Raw genomic sequence first — 22,202 nt, 5'->3', positions numbered from 1 at the left:
GCCCATTTTACCATTGTGTTCAGATCTCGTTGAACTCTGTCTCTATCTTCCGGAGTATTTGCCAGTCCTCCCAATTTGGTGTCATCTGCAAACTTGATGAGTAGTCCCTCCACCCCCTCATCTAGATCATTAATAAATATGTTAAAAAGTACCGGGCCGAGCACCAAGCCCTGAGGTACCCCGCTACTCACCTCTCTCCAGTCTGATGAAACACCATTGACAACAACTCTTTGAGTGCGGTTCTCTAACCAATTCCCTATCCACCTAACTATCTGAAAATCCAGATTGCAGTCCTTCAACTTATCCATCAGAAGCTGGCGCTTAATCGTTTACACGTTCTTAAAGTAACCCCCCCCCCCCGGTGCAATTTCTGGCTGAAATTATGGGCAGTGTCGAACAGGGGGATGTATTGTGCTCTAAGACTTTACAGACAATTGCTTGTGGATGGATTTCAGCTGAAGAAGCATCACTTATTCATCGCTTTTGCCAGTTTAAGGGGGGAAATGGTGATCGCGACACCGGAAGCTCGGATGCAAGAGGTTAGGGAGTGACATTCTTGCTACCGCTGTATTGAGAATGCACATGTCTTTTTCGGATGTGTTGCAGGTTGTTCTCAAGAGTCTAGCAGTTTTTTTAGTGGAATCCACTTTTGTGGTATGCGGAATGACAAAATTCCACTATTTAATATAGCGTTTCTGCGTACTGAAAACGTTCAGCGAAATTGGTCCTTGTGTGGAAAGCCCTGAAGAGTTGCAGGAGTGTTGCAAATAGTGTACGACGTCATGCGTAATGTTAAAAAAATAGCGTTGTACAATGGTAAGACTTCAGCAACATTAACGCTGTGCGGAATGGACCTCAATCTTTGATTGCTTTTGTCTTGAAGAACTAAACTGCCTGTTCAGCAAGTCACAAAGATAGCAAGACCAACATGACTGTTCCCAACCTTTATTAACAGCCCATTGCCCTTTGCAAACCTGCTTCCCAATGGATCCCATAATTTTCAGTTCTTATTATATTGGTCAGCAAGTAGACTTAGAGGACATTTTTTCCCCTGGGAGATTTCTTCAGCCATTGATTCGTTACTTGTGGAAGGCAGCCTATTCCCTTTGCCATGGCATCTTGTTTTGTTTTTCCTGTCTAGGGGGCTGCATTCAGCATTTGATGTTGTATTCTTCCCCTCGCCTTCTTGGTTGCAACAATGTGCTTTGTGGTAGCCAGACTCTTTCAAACCACAGGTGCCTAATTCCATGCTGTTGTCTACTGGCTGATTCTTTCTCCTCAGAAGTGTCTTCATTGTATTCATCATACCACACCTTCCTCCTGACTTGCCACCAATATATAGCATGTTGCTAGATCTCATCGATACAGGATTCATCATCCTCAGTCTGGAGCCCGTCATCTTCTCGGCGAGACTCGCTATCTGTGTGAGAATCATTGTCCTCTGCAGGGGACTCATCTGCTGCTGTGTAGGCCTTATTTTTTTCAGTAGGGAATAGTTTCCTCACGGTACGCACCTCATAGATGGAATCAGAATCATACTCATCATGGTAACCAAATTCAGGGGCTGACCTGTACCTGGTGGGCTCACCATGAACCCTGTGAAGCATTCCTTCCCTAATGGATGCCTTATCTGAAGGCACACCTGCAAGAAAGGAGGAGACCTTTTTCTGTTAGCGGTCCAGGGACAAAAGAACACTCTCCTGCCTCATCTGAGTGGCTGATATGGCAGAAGCAGGTTCACATAGCCACCTAAGTCACCATAAGACTGTATGAATAACTGAGGCCCCTTTTATCTTGACCTTACAACATGGCAATGCTTTTAAAATATTCAAGAAATCTTACTCAAGAACCATCCAGCTGAGGAGACCTCTTGGGGCAAAATCAGGAGAGCACACCCAAGTTCTCAGCTCACATGATTTGGGCTTGTGTCATTTGATTTCCTGGTTCTTCACATCAAGGAACGATTGCTATCAAGACTTTGTGATCAAGGGAATGGGCAATTTGGAAAACAAGTCTATCCTCAAAGGTATGTAAGCCATGAGCTGTTCTGTGAACCTGCCTCACTTCTTTTAGCCATTCTAATACATGCAATGTTCATAGAATCTGCACTGTGCCTTTTAGAGGGACTCCCAGTACCTAGTATAAATTGACTAAACGTCTTTTAAACTAGAAGAGTAATTCTTTTCAAATCTATGATAAACCATATTTAGGTAAGACTACTGCATATTTCAATCATATTATACTGCCTTTCTTCTGAGGAGCTCAAAATAAAATATACTTTTACAGTTCTGCTTCATGTTTCATTATAGTTCCAGAGTATCAGAATCTGGATTAATTCCAAGTCAGGATTTGCGTATGGCTCTCCAGAGACTGTTTCTAGGCAACCTTGTGGGAAAGGGTAGGGTAGGCTTCAGTGTGCTGTCTTTGTTCATATTGGGACACCAGAATAGGTCCCAGCTCTCTCACAGGTGGGCCACAAAGCCAGAGAGGCTATGAAAACAGGTGACCTGAGAGGCAAACTCTGGGGCACCATTTGTCAGATTTGGGTTTCCCTTCTTGTAACATGCAGAAGGCCATGAAAAATAAATTTTAAAAGTGAAAAATTAAATTAGCTTCCTGTTAACTGATGAAATACTCTTGCATTTTATGTACAGGGAAACAAGCATATAGTTACTGCAAGTTCTGACATGTAGAGTAGGAGTGAGTTCCATTTTTTAAAGTTTGAAAATTACTGTGTTAGCTTATTGTGAACAAAGTCAAACTCAGTTTATATTACAAAAACCTCAGCATTTTCCTGAGTCACTGCAGCAACTTACTTAGGGCTCTTCTTATCTCCTGTTTTTATCCGCATATTTTGTGAGGTTGGTTGGGGGAAGAGACATTGACTAGCTTAACAAGATTCAGGGCTGAGCAGCAATTTGAAACTAGATCAAAACTTGGGACAAAGGTTTTTAACTAGACTCTGTCCAGCTTGCTTGTCAATAGTGGCTAGGGTTGCCAACCTCCATATGAGGCGTGGCAATCTCCTGGAATTACGTTGGATCCCCAGACAACAGAGATTGGTTCCCCTTGACAATATGTCTGCTGTGGAGGTTAGATTATTGTGGGAGATAAACTGTAATTCAGGAGATCCCCAGACCCCACATGGAGGCTAGCATCCCTAGATTCTTGTGACGTATCTTGCCAGGCATTCTCCCCAAGCCCTGTCCTCCCAAACGTCACCTCTCAAATCTCCAGATACTTCCAAACTCAGAGTTGGCAACCCATTCCTAACTCCAGATGCATCAAAGCATTTCTGTTCTTGAATGGTTTGCTCCTTACCATTAACAGTAACAGATTTAAGTTCCCCATTCTCTTCAACTTCCACTCGTTCCTGTCCATCCTCAACAATTCTGGGAAAGAGGTAACAAATGTGTTAATTAGTTATATGGCCAATAGAAAGAGAAAACTAATTCATTTGAGATAATGAAAGCCATGCTGACACTTCCCTCCCTCACATACATATCTACACACACATAGGGGACTGCAGGAAGAACTGAATGGCAGTGAAAGAAGCAGCCGTTTTAAGCCAAACCTAACTACACTTGCCGTGTTCTTTATCAGGAGAAAGGAAGAGCAACAGCAGCTGCAGAAAACTAAATGCTTGCTAAGGGTTTCTTTACAATAGCTCTGTAAAAAAGACTCTGCTGATATTGACTTGCAGAAGTCCTTCAAGTGAGGCTTTATGACTCAGCATACCCCATATCAAAATCCAACGCTATCTGCTGAATCCTATGTGCCCTGTTCACAGATTATTGTGAACGTACTTAATACAATCCATGTATAGCACACACTTGATCTTTTTAATATGTGTGGCATGATTCTCAAGTTACATTCAACAGAACGTTCAACATAAACCTCACATTTATCCATGGTCTAGTCCCTGGTTTCAATTGCAAAATGAACATGTGCCAGCTTTTTCTTCCAAACAGATATACATGCAGTATATAACATGAAAAGGTTGCAACAGATCCCCTGTTGCAACTGGAGCAGTTATCATGCCCATATATGTCCCAACATATCTGGGTGCAGCTGCATAATAAAACCCATGCACAATTATTACTGTTGTAGTCATAGAGGGGAAAAAATCAGCTAAACTTGTGATGTAATTGGTGATATTTGATAATGTGCAGTTTAAATGAACAGACTTTCATCTGTGGAAGATTTTTGGCAGGGCACACTGAGCACACGTGAAGTGGAGGGGGTCTGGTAGGACAAAGGCCAGGAGGGATGCTACCTAACAGACTTTTGACTGGTCCTTATGGCAGTGGCTCATCCTCCCCATCCCCCTTATTCTTCCGTAAGCACAAGGTGGACCAATGTTTTTAGAGGTTTTGCTCTTGTGCGGCTGCTCTCCCCGCCAGGCACAAACAACAGCTTGACACAAAGAAACGACATTCAGGGAAAATGAAGGGGGAAAGTTTCACTTGCTAGATTTCTGAATATTTTCAGAGCAGTGATAGGAAGATGCAAACTCCTTGCTTCATTAACATTTGGTCATTGCTGCTGCTGGGACTGACCCAGCCTCCCCTCACCTTTTGGTGGTGATTTGTTTCCCATTAATGAAGTTAGTTGATGATGAGTAGAAACGAAACCCTTTTCCTCCACTGGCACAAGCACTGAAAGCCATCGGCTCCCCTGGGAAAAAAAGATGGCTAATTCAGGCCATGTACTTGAGGTGAGAGAGCCAAATGCATGCAGATCTCTTTAAGGCTTTGTTCTTAGAAAATCTGGCTTGAGACAGATCATGGAAAGTGGTCTGAGAGGTCTGCTTCTCAAGGGGTACCCATTTGTTCCCCCATCATCTCTGGTCAAAGAGGCAAAAGTGGGACAGGTATACTTATCATCCCTCTTCTATACTGCCTTTAGAAGTTTGGAAGTGCTGATAGTCTCCAAACAGAGAATGACAGGGGAACAAAAGAATTAGGACACACAGAAGGGAGAAAATGAGTACGGGAAATGCCAGTTAAATGTAATGATGTACACAATAATACTGTCCTCTGTTCTAAAACTGATTTAGGATTAAGAAGATATCCACTGCTATGACTTCTACAGAGAAGACGCAATAACACTCAGGTGTACATCTAAATATGCTTCTCCCCCATCCCCAGCAACCTCAGAACTCATTGCTGAAGCATTAACAGCACCTACCATACACAAGCCCCCCCCACAAAATGTGCTTGTCTTTACACCCAGTGGTTGGCAAAGTTAAAGTGACAGCACATGTAAATTGGTGTAAAAACAATATAACTCTCATGATTTCCACTAAAGATTTCTGGGAACTGTATTTTTATCAGAGCATTTTAGCAATGCCTAGCCTTCACAGGTGGCTGGAGTCCCTGAAGCAGTAGGTGCAAACTTAAATGGACTCTGGGGAATGGTAGAGGACAGGAAGGCCTGGAGGATCATTGCCCATGGGGTTGCGATGAGTCGGACACGACTTCGCACCTAACAACAACAAGCCTTCACAGAAATATAGATGCCAGGATTCCTTGAGAATATGGATTAATGATAAAATCAGTCCCAGTCTTGGGCAAGGATATGCCCTGAATGACAGAGCCATGAATACAGGATTTGTTGGAGGGCGGGGAGTGACTACAGTACAAAATACCCATATTAGTAAGTGTCTCTTGAGTGAAGAATAAGTACAACCTTGGCCCTACTCACTTTTAGCTTAGCAACGCATGGCAGCCTCCAGCTGAGACCTGGGGATTTCCTGGAATTAAGCTCACCTCCAGACTACAGAGATCAGTTTCCGTGGAGAAAATGGATGCTTTGGAGGGTGGACTCTGTGGTATTGTATTCCACTGTCCTTCCCAGACTCCATCCACAGATCTCCAGTAGTTTCCCAACCTAGATATGGCAACTGCTCCCCCCATTCCCTATCAGTGGCCAAGGAGGCCCAACCATAGAAGTACAGCTTATATTGTAATGCTAGGCAATTTTCATGCAGCTGACTTTCTAGCTGGGAAGGTTGGCTATAAAAATAAAGTTATTGTTGTTGTTGTTGCAGTGACCAAGCCTAAGCTAAATAACCGTTGGTTAAGGGCTATTCATGTTGTACAGACTTGGCATAGGCATTTACAGGACTGTATCTCAGTTAAAATGATAGAAACAATTGTCCAAATACAAGTGGCTATTGTTCAGTACAGAGCCTGCTTGGCATGCAGAAGGCATCAGGTTCAGTAATCTCTAGTTGACTGTCAGGTGTCACACACTAGGAAAAATGTTTCACTGCTCTAGGGGGTGGTAGCGGTAATCCACTGCTGTCCTCTAGTGACATTTTATGGGCTGGATTTCATAAATGGATAGATGACACGAAAGTGACATGGATGTTGGGTTCTTCCAACCCTACATGGGATTAAGTCTTACCAAAAAAAGGGTCCCTTCCCCCAAAGAAATCCCTGAAGACATCATGGGCACTGCGGAAATGAAACATATATTCAGGAACACCCCCCATGTTGGTCCTAGAACCTTCGGGTCTGGCTGGAAAAAAAGGAAAGAAAATGCATTTTTAAAATTTGAACTCCAACTTGAAAGGAAGTGAGACCACAGGGCCTGAAGACTACAGCTGGGTGCCCCTTAACCAGAATAAAACAGATCAGAAGGATGATGCTTTTTACAGGGCATGGCTTTGTATGAAGTCTCTTGGAAGTCAGCTAATTAGTCTGACAAGGAAAATGGCATCTGAATATATTTAATTGACAGTAACACCAATAAAGGAACAATTTTGTTAACATCATACAGTTTCATGCTTCATTTAATTCCCTTAAGAGAGAATTATGTGGCTGATTAACAGTTCCAATGAAGCTACTACAATCTAAAAGAAAAGTATTGAACTTTGAGTCAATCACTAGGAATACTGCCTTCCCAATCAAACCTCTATATTCTCTGGGTTATGCTCCAGTTGGTTCACTCTTGGCCATCTGGCCACAGCCTCAATTGGACTAGGATCTTCACAGCTGTCTCTGGAGGCTTAAATAGTGATATATAATGCCGGGTGTCATCTAAGTATTGGTGACAACTCCAAAGCTCCTGATCATCTCACCCAAAGGTTTTATATAAAGATTAAAAAGCACTGGGAAGAAAATGGATCATTTAGACACCCTATGCAACAGATTTTAACTAGCTGATTATACCTCTCCTATGGGATCCCATTGCTTCCTGCCAGCAGGAAATGAATGAAACCAATAGAGGGCTTTTCCTTTACTCCAAACATTGAATCAAGTTGATCCACCAAAATATTATGCTGCTGATAGCAATAGTGGGAGCAATAGACTCACCTGGTGCAACTGGCCAGGTCACCAGTCCATGGGACCCTTGTGGATATTGGCCAGGGCTGAAATTAGAATCTTAACTTGGTTCAACCCCAGATAGTAAAGGGGGCAGCAAACCCAGAGGGCAAACCTGCTCCCTAGGGTAAAGAGAAAGCTCCCAACCTATATGTAGTATGTTTCCGTATCCCCACCCCCCACCCTGGATGAAAATATCAACTTGGGGAGAGCAATTATGAGTGCAAAAAGAACACTTTCCACTTTGGAGATTTCTGAACAGGAACAGCCTGCTGTATGTGGCTTTCTTTTTTTTTTTTAATGGCACTGTGAAAAGAACCACAGCACTGCACAGCACATCCTCATTGGACTTTGCTACAGCTGTGATAAGAGAAAGTGGACTCTGGCTATCACTTACCTCTTCCTATAAGTCCATCTTTTCCATAGCGATCATAGATGTCACGTTTGTTCTCTGAAAGGGAGGAACAATAAGCACAGTCAGTCCATGATCAACTGTCAGAAGAAGCCATTTTTGTGGCTCCACATGCTGAGCCCTAAACTATAAAGGTGCCATCAGAAGCAGAAACCATAGCAATAATGCCAGACAGGTAGGAACTGAAAATTGATAGGAGCCATACTAACAGCCAAAATAGGCCAAACATGGCAAAATGAATGACACTTCAGCAGTGCCACAAAGGAGCCATAGTTCTGTCATAGAGGTTAATTGATTGTCTCTCTTCTGGACAACAACATTTTTGCACTTTAGCGTTCAGATCAGGACATGAGTGAATGGAAACATCTACCAATATGTTGCTTGGTACCAGTTTCCAGGAACTACAGTTGAACTGAAAAAAAGAGATTTCAGAAGAGACAGGTAAAAACTGAGGTGAGTTACCATCAATCATCCAGCTCTTCAGTTAGCATTATAAGATACTGGGGGAACTGAGAAGCCATAGAAGTCACTACCTACATAGCAACAAAGATCTATGAGAATGTTAGAAGAGGAAGACAATGTAATTTTTCTTAAGTCTCAGACTTCAGAGGGGGCTATCAGGGAGTTTTAGAGAAAGAGAGGTCAGTATCCCAGTATCCTTTCTTACTTGATAGCTATCTCTTTGACGACAGACTGATATTCTCTGGGACCAAACTTCCTTCCTCCTCCTTTTATAGCTCTCTCTTGCACAAGCTTTTCTTATCCATCCCAGCTAGATATATTAGATCAGGGGCTATTATGCATGTACAGGTTTTCACCCATGTCAGTATGCTGACTCTTTTAAATCATCATTTAAAAATGATTTATGCCTGTGCTCTGATGCTGTGGTTTTTTCTACATACAATTATGCATTCGAAAGACTTAAGATTGCAAATCTTTTAAGTGGGGGAGCACTTCCTCCATTGTGTTAGGCACTCATTGGCAAGCCATGGTCAGTTGCAATGTCACTGACCACCACTCTGGCACATGCTGCTGGCAGGGCTTCATGGGAATTGTAGATCATGAACTTGGAGACTTCAACAAGAAATTTCTGTGGGGGCACACAGTTTTTTGAATGCCTACAACCTTTCCCCCTCAGAGATATGCTATTCCTTGTAGAAAGTAGATTGAAATGCTTCTGAGAGAATGAATGAATTAATTTCTGCTGGTACAATGTTGTAATAGCAGAGGTGAGAATGTCTGGGCCAAACAAGGGGTGTCCCAAGGGATATGGCGCTGTCTGTTCACCCATTGGTGTATGGTGGCACAGGGGAGGAGACCAAAAACACGCTAACTTTCATGCATGTAAAACCAGGCATCTTTGGCACCATAGTAAAAGAAAAGTAATAGTAAATCTAGTTTCAAATACTGCACAGAAACGAGCAGAAAAGGCACACCCATGGCTATGAGGGGGCAGGACAAAACAATCAAAAATACTGTGATATGTTTTCCATGGCAAAAACAGTGCAGCATGCAGAATTTTTTAAAGTCTTTTTTTCAAGACTTTTTGCAATGTTTCCTGTTGTACATAATTCCCCTAGGACTCTGTCCCTTCTTATAATAAAGTAGATATTAGATCAGGGTTTCTCAACCAGGGTTTTGTGAAATTTAATTAATTTATGTATATAAATTGGAAGTTAATTTTTTATATCTCTTTATATAAAATAATAAAATCCAAGTTGTATAAGGACGACTTACTTACCCTACCTGATTGGCCTTCCGCGGCATAGGGAGCATTCACTCAACCACCACCAGCCACCTCCCCTTTGTCCTTCCACCCAAGGGAAGAGCCAGCCACTCTTCTGGCCTACCACCCAAGAGTAAGCCAGCCAGAGAGTAGAGTGGCTGGGAGGAAGAGAAAGGCTTGGCTGCAGCCTCTAAAGCCACCCACCTGAGATCCTGGGTGGGAGGCAAGGAAATGGCCACTTGTCAGCTGAATAGGGGCCACAGGAGCTTGGAGAGGCCATGGTATGGCCTGCCCAACTATAGGGGCCACCAGGAAGGCCCCGCAAATTTGCACCCCTACCCAGATGGCTCTACCATGAGCTGCGCAGGCCTCTGTACTGCCTGTCCGGGTCTAGGGGGCAGGAAGGCCTCACAAATGCCCAGCCCCAGCCCAAGCATCTGCAGACCTCTCTGTAGCCATCCTGTACTGGGGTGGCCACAGGAGACCCTGAAAATGCTATGCACTAGCCCAACCGAGCCCACACCGGCTTCCAGAAGAGCCCAGAACAATGGGGAGGCAGGGGGGGAAGGATACAGGACCTGATGACCTGATCGTGCGCGGCAAGGCCTGGTGGTCAGCCATGCCTTCCTTTCCCACCTTCTGCTTTTCTTCCTCCTTTCCTTTTATCTTATCAGTTTTCTATCTATATTTGTCTCTCTCTCTGTTTTTCTGCCTGTCTAATTTCTTTTTTTTCTGCCTTTCATTCTCCCTCCCTCCCTCCCTCCCTCCTTTTTTCCTGTCTAATTTTCTTTTTGCCTTGTTTTTCCTTCTTCTCTTTCTTTTTTCTAACTTCCTCTCTGTCCAATAAAATCAGAGTCCAGTAGCAACTTTAAGACCAACAAAGATTTATTGTGCTACTTCAGACCAACATGGCTACTCATTTGAATCTTTCCTTTCTGTCCTTTTATCTTTTCTTCCTCCCTTCTCTTTTTCCAGTCTAACTTTCTTTCTTTCTCCATTCCTCCAGTGTAATTTATGTATTTGTTTGTTTGTTTCTGCCTGATTTATTTATTTAATTTTTCTGTCTAATTCCCTTCTTTCTTATTCTTTCTTCCTTTCCTTCCTTCCACCTGTCTTCTCCAGAGGAGCTGGTGCCTGGAGATCAGTTGTCTTTCCTGAGGATCTTCAACCCCCCACTTGGAGGTTGGCAACCCAGCTGGCAAACAAATGGAGGAGGAGGAGGAGAGGAATCTAACCTGGCTCTAGAGATTTGAGTCTGCTTAGGCACTTCACCAAACTGGATCTCAAGTGGGAAGCAGGGGGAGGACAGCCAACACCCAGGAAGGACACAGTACAAGCCTATGTCCTAGCACCCAGTGCATTCCTGGGTACAACAAGCTTTGGCCCTAGTATATATAATATTAAAAATTATTGGGAAATAAAAACATATATGGTCATGTCAACCTGCTCCCACCTCCCAAAATGGCCCATGAGGGGCCTGGAGAGAGTGGGAATGGGAGGGACCCTAGCTATACAAATCCTTGCAGGCTGAGGCTCGTTGCACCTGGTAGCAACTGAGTCCAAAGAGGTAAGTACTCCAATTTTAATTTAACTGTGCGGGGGGGGGGGAGCATATAGTGGCATAGACCTGCTCCAGCACAGTTTCTTGCATGGGAGGCTGAAGGTGATGAAGGCTGATAGGCCTGTCCTGGCCCCATTTCTGCAGGTTCTCTTTGGTGAAGAAGAACCAACTGGTAGCCAGCCCAGAGTGCAGCTATGTTTCTGTTCACAAATCATCTGAAAATATTTCTGTGCCATTATTTCCTGTGCTGTGGGAGTGGTCTGGTAATGTCACATTTAGTGGGAGTGTCTGGATGATATGATTTCTGGGGGTGTGGCAAGAAGGTGTAGCCTTCTAACATCACTTCTGGGTTTCTCAAAGCCTGAAGTATGTTTCAGTGGTTTCTCAACAGGAATTAGGTTAAGAAAGGTTGTATTAGATTGGAGGATTCCCTACCTGTTTATTTGTTTATTGTTTTTTGCACTCTCACGCTAGAGCACATGTTTTTCATTGTAGCTTAGCCTTGAGCACTCTTAACATTACCCCAATATTCCAACAAAAGGACAGTAATGAACACAGTTTCTGTCTGTTCCAGCCTTTCTTCTTTGCAATAAGCATCAAAACAGACTGCAAGTTTCTGGCACAGTCTGTGCTTCCTATTGAGATTTGTCTGCAATGTTACTGTTCTCTTCCAGAATTTCTATGTAGGAAAATTAGTAGTTCTTCAGAGAGGCTCTAATTGTGACATGTGTAGCAGAAGGGACTAAATTCCCCACCTTCCAGATTCTACACTGCTGCACCTACTCACAAATATGTGCAACAGTGTTCCATTGTGTTTTGTTCTGTGTTTGTGGGGGGGGGACTATTCTGAATATGGACATTGTTTCTAAAAACACGATGTATTATTTCATCAAAATATCCTTTAAAAAATCCTAATACTTGTTTTCCAAATATCCACATAAAATTAGCATTTTTGCATCTCCTGAAAAAAATAATTGGAACAACAATGAGAGAAAAATGCAGCACAGAGCTGCTGATGAAGACGGGGGTGGGGCAGGGGGGCGGCAGGAGGAGAAGTGGAACTCTTACTGTCTGAAAGCACTTCATATGCTTCTGCAATCTCCTTGAATCTTTGTTCTGCATACTGCTTGTTGTCTGGGTTTTTATCTGGGTGCCACTTCAGAGCTTTCTTCCTGTACCTTCACAGGACCATGAAACAAATCCAGTGATTAGTAAGCATCCATACCATAAATCAGCTAGAAGAGCCTCCTGCTGCCTTTTATGACTCAGAAAACTGAAAAAATAACAAAGACTCTAAGTATTGTATTATGTTAGAAATAGAATTATGCAATAAGACACATATAATCCAAATGACTTTAAAGAATGAAATCAAATAATATTACAAAAACAATGCAAAATTTCTCAGAGAAGCTGGACTTCAGCCATAAAGTAGAAAACATAGGAATCTGGAACCAGTAGAAAGGATGTCCTTCAGTAGCACAAAGTGCTCCCAAATATGCTGTTTTGGGGGGACTGTTACCCAAAATAGACCTGTCTCCTGAATTTATGAAGGGGAAATTAGCAATTCTAGGAGACTAAGATTTTTGAGAGGTGGTAGCAATCAAGAAGATTCCACCTGTGTACACAAGGAAAGAATCCCACCAGGGATCTGAGGCAGATGCAGATTTAAAAGTTAATGAAAAAGGATTATTATTGGGAAATAAATTTAAAAGGGTCCACAACACACATTCACATTATTAAACTAAATACACACCCACAGAAGAGAAGGTATGAAAGATGATTTAAGTTTTTGGGTCCATAAAGGTTTTGATAGCTACCCTCTGACATGCAGGTAAAGAGGTCTGCATAGGAAATCAGCAGAGAATGAACCAGCACACTATGCAGGTTGCATGTCAGGTCCAAAATAACACACACTGAACTGAACCAAATAGGGGTTTTAGAGCAAGAGATGAATCCTAGGGCCAGGTCTGGGGGATTAGTTTCTAAGACAATGTATTGCCATGTGAGAGAATGGAGTGGAGACTATGCTAATAGGGGAAGCTTCAAATGACTAAGTGGGAAACCTCCAGTGAGGATATGATAACCAGGGAGTTCCTCCAGTTTGAGCTATATTTGCATTCGACATGAATGGGTGCTGTGGACGTGCTGGATTCATCCTATTGAGAATTTGATGTGTCAGCTATTAAGAATGGAGACAAGCTGATGAAAGGGTGACTTCCTGGAGAAAGACATCAAAGGAAAACCATGAAGGATCATTGAAGGTGTCAACCAAATGTCAGATACTGTAGACTCCTTTGTTCTTGTAATTCCAGAGTGGGAGAAAGGTTGATGCCTCAGACCTCTGTGTTGTTCATTGCTGCGATAGATTCCGACTGCTGACCACAGCAAGCTTGGCTGGTCACTGATGCCCAAAACATGCCTGGACAAGTTCCGTGGCCCAGCCATATTGTGCTAAGGTGTACCAGGTGTACCAGAAATATTAATACAAGGAGGTTTTCGGGCAAAATACTCTTTGGACACCGCGAGGGGGTTTCTTTGGTCCCTAACAGGGACACGGAACCACCAAAAGCAGCAAGAGAGGTGAACCTGCAGTAGAACAGGTTTACCCCCCAGTGCTTGGGAAAGAGAACTGTCATTATCCAGTAGGGGTTGTAAGTTGTACTGTCCTGAGCTGAGAGCTATTTGTAACCACTAGTGGTGTTCTGTTCTTTTCTCTTTTGGGTCTGTCTTCTAACAGGTTTTCTCTTTCTTCTGCCTTTGTTAATCAGTTCCTTGACCTCACTGGCTGGGTATTTTAGTTCCAAAAAGATTTGTTATAGATCATTTAGATGGGAATCTGTCTGTGGGATTGGAGCAGATGCAGTTATAATGTAGAGCCTGGCTGTATACAATGGATTGTTTGGTATGTTCAGGATGGTAGCTGGAGGCATGCAGGTACATTTGCCGGTCGGTAGGCTTTTGGTATAAGGTGGTCTCTGGGCATCCATTGTTTATTTTTACAGCAGTGTCCAGAAAATGTATTTCTTGCAAAGATTGGTTCATTGTCGGATTGATAGTAGGGTGAAAGTCATTGTATGCCTGGTGGAAAGTATCCAGGGCTTCTTTACAATAAAATGTCATCAATGAATTGCAGGTATACGAGAGGTATGAGTCGATGAATATTCAGGAAGTGTTGCTCTAAGTCTGCCATGAAGATGTTCATGTACTGAGGTGCCATGCGGGTGTTAGTATACAGGGACTCCACATCCATGGTGGCTAAAATGGTATTCTCTGGGAGGTTGTTTGTTTGCTTACAAAGTACTATGAAGTCATGAGTTTAGAAGCATAGATTCAAATGGGTAGCCCTGTTGGTCTGAAGTAGCACAATAAAATCAGAGTCCAGTGGCACCTTTAAGACCAACAAAGATTTATTCATGCCCTGAATAAATCTTTGTTGGTCTTAAAGGTGCTACTGGACTCTGATTTTAATGGGTTTAGAAGAGTATAAGTGCTTAGAGCTATGCGTCAACCTCCCTCTAAAAGCTGAATAAACTGTGTGATCGATACAGTGAACATTGTAGTGCCTTGAACACGTTTATGGAAATAAAAGCGGATGTTGTGTCTTGAAGAGAAAACATCCACTATGCTAGACTTGGCATATAAACAGTGCACTGCTATATATAGCAGAGTGGTGTAGGCCTGGTTTGCATTGTATGTGTTTGTTCACAAGGCTAGTTTCTTGTTTCATATATTGTGGTATCTCCAAATGAAGGCAGCCTGACTCTTCATGATACACTAAGGTCTGTACATGATTAGGGTTGCCAGGTTCCCCCTAGCCAGTGGTAGGGGATGTACACTTGCCTGGTCTACTGGTCTGGGCAAGGGTCCCCTACGTTCTGGATGCGATTCTGTATTGGCATTGCAGAAGATCAATGGTATTTTGAGAAGTCAGTGACAAGTCTACCTTTCCTTCCATTCTGTCTCTGAATCACAATGATATGTATTATGTTAAGCGACAAATATGTTTTCCTAAATTCCTTGTAATACAACTGTATGACATAAAAGAGTGACCGTCAGAGTCATACAATTATATGATATTAAGGAGTAACCAAGAGCCTCTTGTGGCGCAGAGTGGTAAGGCAGCCGTCTGAAAGCTTTGCCCATGAGGCTGGGAGTTCAATCCCAGCAGCCGGCTCAAGGTTGACTCAGCCTTCCATCCTTCCGAGGTCGGTAAAATGAGTACCCAGCTTGCTGGGGGGTAAACGGTAATGACTGGGGAAGGCACTGGCAAACCACCCCGTATTGAGTCTGCCAAGAAAACGCTAGAGAGCGTCACCCCAAGGGTCAGACATGACTCGGTGCTTGCACAGGGGATACCTTTACCTTTAAGGAGTAACCATTGCCTGCTCAGAATAATGAAGTTTGCTTCAGTGTAAAGATATTTGCAGGTGTCTACCTTGAGCAGGGGACTTGGCAGCTGTCCATGACAATGCCGTTGGAGGTTGGCCAAGCCACCTGCAGCTATAGAACTGGTGGGAGAGAGAGATGTTGGGTAGATGACGGCAGAATGCCAGTGTTAACTGCTGGTCAAGGGCCTCAATTCACCCAGTCCCATTTAAATGCTAAAAATCACACCCAGTTTCAAACCTCAACCCCTAGAGGGGCAAGGACCGAGCTTGCTTATTGTTGAAAGCTAATCTGGAGGATCTGATAGGACTGAGATCATCAGTCCTGATAAGGATCTAGGTGAACAACGAGAATCAGGGGTGTGCCAATGTGCCAGTATAAAGCCAGCTGCCCAAGGGATCTGGCACAGTAACTCAGCTGGCTAGGGAAAAGAGAGAGTCCAGTGCCTGAGGATGGCACCACATCTGGGAATCCTGCCAAGAAGGGGAAGAGCAGCAGAAGCCCTCCAGCTGCAGGGAAGACAGGTAAAGACTTATCCTGGGGCTCCTCTGCTATTAGAGAGTGAAGGGGCTTCTGGCAGGCTGCACAGGAAGATAGCAACCTTGCTTGATAGTGGTTATTTATGCTATGCTAATACTTGTAATTTGCCTGCTCGCTGGCGCTAATTGGAAATCCAGGATATCTTTGTTCGTATGCTACCTGATGTGAATATATACTCATCTGTGCTATTCTTGGCTTCAAGTAGGAGGTTCTCCTTTTTCCATGGAGTGTCTTATTGCATACAGATCCAATAAAGAACCTTACCAGAGAGTCTTTGGCAAAATAACCTTGTCATCTTTCCAGGGGAATGGAGCTCTGCAGTCTGGAGACCATCTAATTCCAGGGGATCCCCAGGCCCACCTGGAGGATAGCATCCCTGGGTGATCCTAATTATAAAGAGAGGGTGATCCTCTCTGCCTTTAGCATTTTGTGGCCATATACTCAATTGCCATATGACTCGGCAGCTTTAGTAATTTGTCCAAGCATCAAGCAATTTTAAAATAACAAAAACATGGAACAATATTTTTGTGACCTCTACTGTATTACATGCATCAGACGAGTATTTCAGGGGGTGAAATGTGAGAACGCAAGCCTAAAATTCCCTCCTACACAGACACACAAGGCACAACTGAGGTTTATTGCAGGTTATGTCTGCCTGGAAGTGATACCTTCTGACTTTGAAAGACTTCCAACTCAATTCACATTTTACTGGAAACTGAGAGTTGTGAAGAAAGGTATTCAACAGAAACTGAAATGCAACCTACCCACCCACCCACTCAAACACACATGGAAGGTTAAACTGCAGGTCTGGGTAGCTCAACTGAGTCTATGAGCCCTTACTGTGGAAGAGTGATGAGGCGAGAAATGACTAAGCAGTACTTACGCTTTTTTAATAGCATCTAAAGAAGCATTGCGGGGGAGGCCCAGTGCTTCATAATATTCCACCATGATCAGCTGATGTATTCTGCAGAAGCCAGTGAGAATGTCAGGACACGGTAAAGCGAGCACCAGATGTTTTTGCCGGTTGTTTGCAGGGGTACAGTTAGTCTTCAGGTTCTCAACTGAGGGCAGAGCTGCTCATGGTCATCCACCAGAATGGGCAACGCCATGCAGAGTAGCAAAAGGCAGTGATGTGGACAGTCAATTCTGTGGCACATGGAAAACAACAGATGTTAAGCCAAATATATATTAACATCTTCACATTCAAAGGCGATACAGCCTGTTCATATAAATTAATTTTGATCTTTTTTTTTACCAAAGTGTACCATTTATGGAGGGGGCAACTATCTAGGTACAGTGTTTTGCCATGTCAGGCTTCCAGTTGTTCTCTGTATGAGCATTGTAATGTCAAGTTTGCTGTTAGGCCAGAAACACTCATGGAAGATACTTCCCAACAGAATAATTTCTTAGCTTCTTCTCTTCTGTTATGACTTCATGTGATTTTTGAAAACAAGTCAACTGGTTGAAAATATTGGAAGATTTTGAATATGGAGAGAGAGCAGAGCACCAGCTGCTTAAAGAATAAAATAATTTTTATTCATAGAGAAACAACTATGCATATATAGAGAGACCTATAATTCTAACTAATTGTCTGCTGTGATTCTTCTGTTGTTCTGTTCTGGAGGCAAGCAAGGAGGACGTGTGCTCAAAAAGCAGGAAATCTCCTGTTGAGCCAATCAGGTTACTAGAGGAGTTAATTTGAAAATCATAAGGAAGTTCCTATCCATGCTAAATATCCTTCTCCTCTGATGCCCCCTGCAGGGTACACTGTATATGCTACTCAGTTATGCACACTGCAGTTCTTGCATATTCCAACACTAAAGTTATAATGCTTGTTTCTTCTAGAACTTGGAGAGCAGGTTCTTTCAAACAAATACACAAACACACACTCACAAGAAGAGAAAAAGAGCCAGCTTTTGGCTAGCCTAAATTTTTTCACAGTTCCAGCCTTTGGGCTTAGACAACTATAGTGCTTGGAAGGAGAGGAGAGGTGGTAATAAGCTTGGGGAAACCTTGTAATTTGAATAACTGAAATAATATTATGCCTTAATATCTATTCAGCTCTTGATGGTGTTACCCAGATATGCTTACCTTTGATGGAATAAAATATGTGGTAAAATGTTGAAAACTATGCAGATTTTCATGCTATCGCATAAGCTGGCAAATTTCTGTTTGTGAAATAGTTTCCCCTAAAAGATTGGGGGTCAATGTTTTGATTCAGCCAGATCAATTCTTGAATCTGTGTCACAATCTATTCTTCATGTTCAAAGATAGACAAGTAGACCCTTCTTCAGGCCAATTTGAACAAAGAGGAATCCTGTATTTATTGAATTCAGGCTTCACTTTATCATAATATATACCAGCTGTCTCATATGGACACAGACATTTTTAGATTGCCCTCCTGGATTGTTCTGAAATCCATCTGTTTTCTCTTGCTGCCTCTTCCAAGTGCCAGTTATGAGTCTGGTCAAACACACAGGCCCGTTTTCATTGACCAGTCCTGTTAACTGGGTCATCTTTTATTCAGAATACTGATTTCTCATAAGCCACCACCATGGTCATGACCTCCTATCATATTCAACAGGGCTTGGCTCATCCATATAAACTCACTGTGTGGATGGAATCTCTTTTCACAGCAGGTGTACCTTTTAAGTAACCTTTATCAGTGCTTTAAAAATAGGAGACTCTTTCATGAAAACCATCCCACCTATGTCCATGTATTTCTGCACTTCTGTCAGGCTCAGCAGTGCAGCTTCTACCGTATCTTTTTGGAAGTTTACTTTTCTTACTGAAATTTGCACATGAGGAATAGTGACTGAGAAACAGGCCAAATAGACTTGCCAAGGCTTGCCAGGGCTCATGCTTTATCTTCCCCAAAGAAACAGTGACTGAACAGTTTCCCCCTCTCCTTCAGCCCCATCTCCTGTACTCAGGATGACTGCAGGTGAGCTGCATGACAACAGGAGGAAGAATCCAGAAACTAAAGCCTCACAATGCCTCTTGTTTTCCCCAGGACAATGGTTTTCCATGTAGCTCAAGGCATTCTCAGTAGTGGCTCAGTTTCCATTGCACTTTTCTTTCACCAGACCTCAGAGCACTTGCGAGAACGCTACAGTGCGATGAAAAGAGCTAGACATGGTGATAAATCATTATAATGTTATTGTGCTATGGATGAAAAAAGCCTTCTGATGGTGTGTGGGGGGGGAAGAGGTCAACTATGGGAGGGCTGATGGTCGATATGAACAGGACCAGCAGAAGCATGCATCTTCTTCAGACCTCCACGCATGCACATGTGCTTTGACTTCAACCTTTCCCAAAAGATAGTTACTAAGTCAGATTTGGGGAAGTGGTGATAATGGATGATTCTAAAAATGACTAACCACAGCAAAATCATCAGGTGGAAGCCACCCAAAAGGGCACAAGACAACATCTAAACTTTCAGCTGGGCCAGAACTCTCCAGCAGGCTGGATTTTTTAAAAAGCATCATTTCAGACCCTTATGTTCAGGCTCTATCCTGGTTAGAATGGCCTGCTGACTAGAATGGATTTGGGAGAGCTGGTAGCCGGTTGCACCTTTATCTTTACCTGGAGGAAAGGGACAGATAAAAAGACTTGAGAAGGGAGAAGTAGCATCTGCATTGGTAGATTTAAAAGCAAAGAGTGAAACAAAACAGGAGGGATCTCAGTTGCTTTTGGTCCAGTTGATTAAAAAGCAACTCGCATGTGATCTGAGACTTCTAGCAATTCTACTGAAAAGAATGGCTTGGCGCACAGAACCAAACAAAGATCACACATTCTGGTCTGTCTGAAAATGCAGGCTCATACAATATTGCTTTGCCTTGGGGCCAGACAGGGAAAGGAAAAGTGGTTAACCCTTCAACCTCCACTTTATTTCAGTCTTTAGAATCAGCTCTTCAAGTCTGTGATGAGGTTTTTAAAAGGATAAAATATATGTTTTTATGCTATATGTCTTTTTGACACTCATATTGGATTATGTTTACACAGCAAGGGCAGAATGTCATATAATTGAGGTTGTGGTGTCTTTACCTGGGCCCCACATTTTTGAGAGCCATCCATCCATGGCTCCATTACCCCTGGTGCAAGGGGGGGGTGGGGGAGAAGAAAAAGACAGGCTCCCACCACCACCATCACCACCACCACCACTTGCACCTGCCCCATCCAGGGCTCAGATATTGGCAAGGCCACACTATGCCATCGGCAAAACCTACTAGTAGTCCATGTCAAGAGAAAACAAAAGACCTCATTTCTAAGCAAAGACAAGTTAACATCCCTTGGTTATAATCAGTGACAGAGCTTAATTATCAGGGCTTTTTGACTTCCAAATAGATGACTTGCTCTAAATCCTCCAAAGATAGCCATACCTTAATGTGTAAAGAGAAGCTGTCCTGGCTGCATGGTGGGCACAGTTCTTAGGTCTTGCAGGTGTCAGGCCACACCTGCATAGGCACAGCTTGTTGCCTGATGGGAGGGGAAAGGAGCTCAGCAGCAGCGTACCATGTCATTCCTTAGCTGCTTAAATGCAGCAGCAGCCAATGAGATGCTCAAGCTTATTATGATGTCATCTCTTTGTATTTTTCACTTAGGAGATTATGAACTCAAGCAGAGTGGGGTGGGCGTTGGAGGTTATCCTTTGGCCTGTGGTGCTGTTCTCTTGGTGAACACATGGAAACTTGGGAGATATAATGGAAAGGGTTATTCTGCTAATTGGAAACTGTTGTGCCTGTAATAGCTGGTAGCTGTCTTGGCTTTTGGGTCTTTTCACATGGATATTCAATGCCAAACTACAGCATTCTTTCTCTCCAGACTTCCTTATAACATCGTTTTCTATTTGGAGTTTTTCATTGGTTTCCTTGTTATTTCCCCCCTAATTTCTCAAACTACCTTTGAACTGTTTGGGGGAGGCATGGAGAAACAATGAAGGAAGCTTGGAAAGATTTTTTAAAAATGGAGAACCATGTCATCTATGAGCTAGGAGGAAAACCACTGCAGTTTGGCAGTAAAACCACAAGGATACCATGTGAAAAAAGCCCTTCGTTGAAAGCATGCTTGATTCTTTGCCATAGCAAACCATACCTGTTCCCTTTAGGAGAACATAAAGGATGGCAAACAGAACTCACCTTGGGAAAGTCTCTGACCACCAACTCTACGCCTGATGTACAAACTCCATTTCCCCCCTTTTAAAAAAAGTGGCACAAGTCCATCAATATGAGAGTGTCATCTCATATTGACAAAAAATGAAAATTATTGGGGTGGGGGGAGTTTAAAAGAAGCTGAAGGAGATTTAGTTCCCTGTTGGTATGGACATGAAAGGGGGAATGGAGAGGAGGCAAACAGCAGCATCCCCGGTGCGTAAAAAGAAGAAAATATTTCAGTGCTTTATGCAAGAAAAATAGGGGGGAGGGAGTCATCAGTGAGGAATGAAATTGACATGAGATGTAAAGTGAGAGAAAGACACTGAGATGAGAAGCCTAAAGCTCTGGTTTTTCCCTTTGATGCTTTAGTGAACAAAATTGGGGAAAGGGAGAACAATTTTGGCAGTCTCCAGAAGCCTAACAACATTTTAGCTGAGCCACATCAACCTTCCGTGAACCACTGATCAGAATCAATTTACTTGGAGAAAGAGTACAATCCAGGACAGGTTTGCCAAGAAGGGTAGCATTACTATGCTTGGGCCTCAGCAAAAGCCCCCCCCCCCCATTTTTTTTCCAATTTAGTGGCACAAGAGCTTTTGCTAGAGAACCTGAGCCTCCGGGGAGGGCGGTATATAAGTATGATAAATAAATAAATATGATAAATAAAACTCTTCCTCCCTCATATAAATTGTAGCCCTATGCCAAGCATGGTGGAGTTGCAGCCAACTTTGCACAGGTGCCTACACATACACACACATGTTGCCAACAATCACAGTTTGCAATGCTGGTGTCAGTAGGTTCTACCATGCATTCTGCAAATTCAACATGTTCCTCATTTTATGAGATTGTGTGTCTCTTTCCTATTTTTCATAGTGGCTGATAGCACAGCAGAGAATCTCCTTGTGATCCATAATATGGAAAATGTTTCCAAGAAGTCTTGTCAGTTTCAACATTGGGTTTTTCCCCTTTGATAGCATTTCTTTTTGTTCCCTTTCATACAACAAACTAATGCTAAAACGCATACACAAAACCTGATCTGCAAAGCTTTGAATGGAAGGTGGTTGCTTGAAGCTACGACTTAACTGTGATTGGG

General features: G+C 43.0%; 1 protein-coding gene across 1 annotated transcript; it reads right to left on the bottom strand.

Annotated features, from left to right (window-relative positions):
• Nucleotides 1-931: 931 nt before the first annotated feature.
• Nucleotides 932-20,497, bottom strand: LOC143829610 (dnaJ homolog subfamily B member 6-like). The gene is made up of 8 exons (XM_077320795.1): nucleotides 20,339-20,497; nucleotides 16,840-17,102; nucleotides 12,099-12,208; nucleotides 7,729-7,782; nucleotides 6,412-6,525; nucleotides 4,575-4,677; nucleotides 3,322-3,392; nucleotides 932-1,642 (listed from the first exon to the last, which is right to left on the bottom strand). The coding sequence occupies exons 2-8, from the start codon at nucleotides 16,902-16,904 to the stop codon at nucleotides 1,350-1,352; spliced, it is 810 nt and encodes a 269-aa protein (XP_077176910.1). The 5' UTR covers nucleotides 16,905-17,102; nucleotides 20,339-20,497; the 3' UTR covers nucleotides 932-1,349.
• Between the last annotated feature and the right edge of the window lie 1,705 nt (nucleotides 20,498-22,202).

Source organism: Paroedura picta, chromosome 2, assembly GCF_049243985.1.
Source record: "Paroedura picta isolate Pp20150507F chromosome 2, Ppicta_v3.0, whole genome shotgun sequence".
In the NCBI taxonomy this organism is placed as follows: Eukaryota; Metazoa; Chordata; class Lepidosauria; order Squamata; family Gekkonidae; genus Paroedura; species Paroedura picta.
The sequence above is the reverse complement of the archived record's forward strand: the minus strand, read 5'-3'. Positions and strand labels throughout refer to the sequence as shown.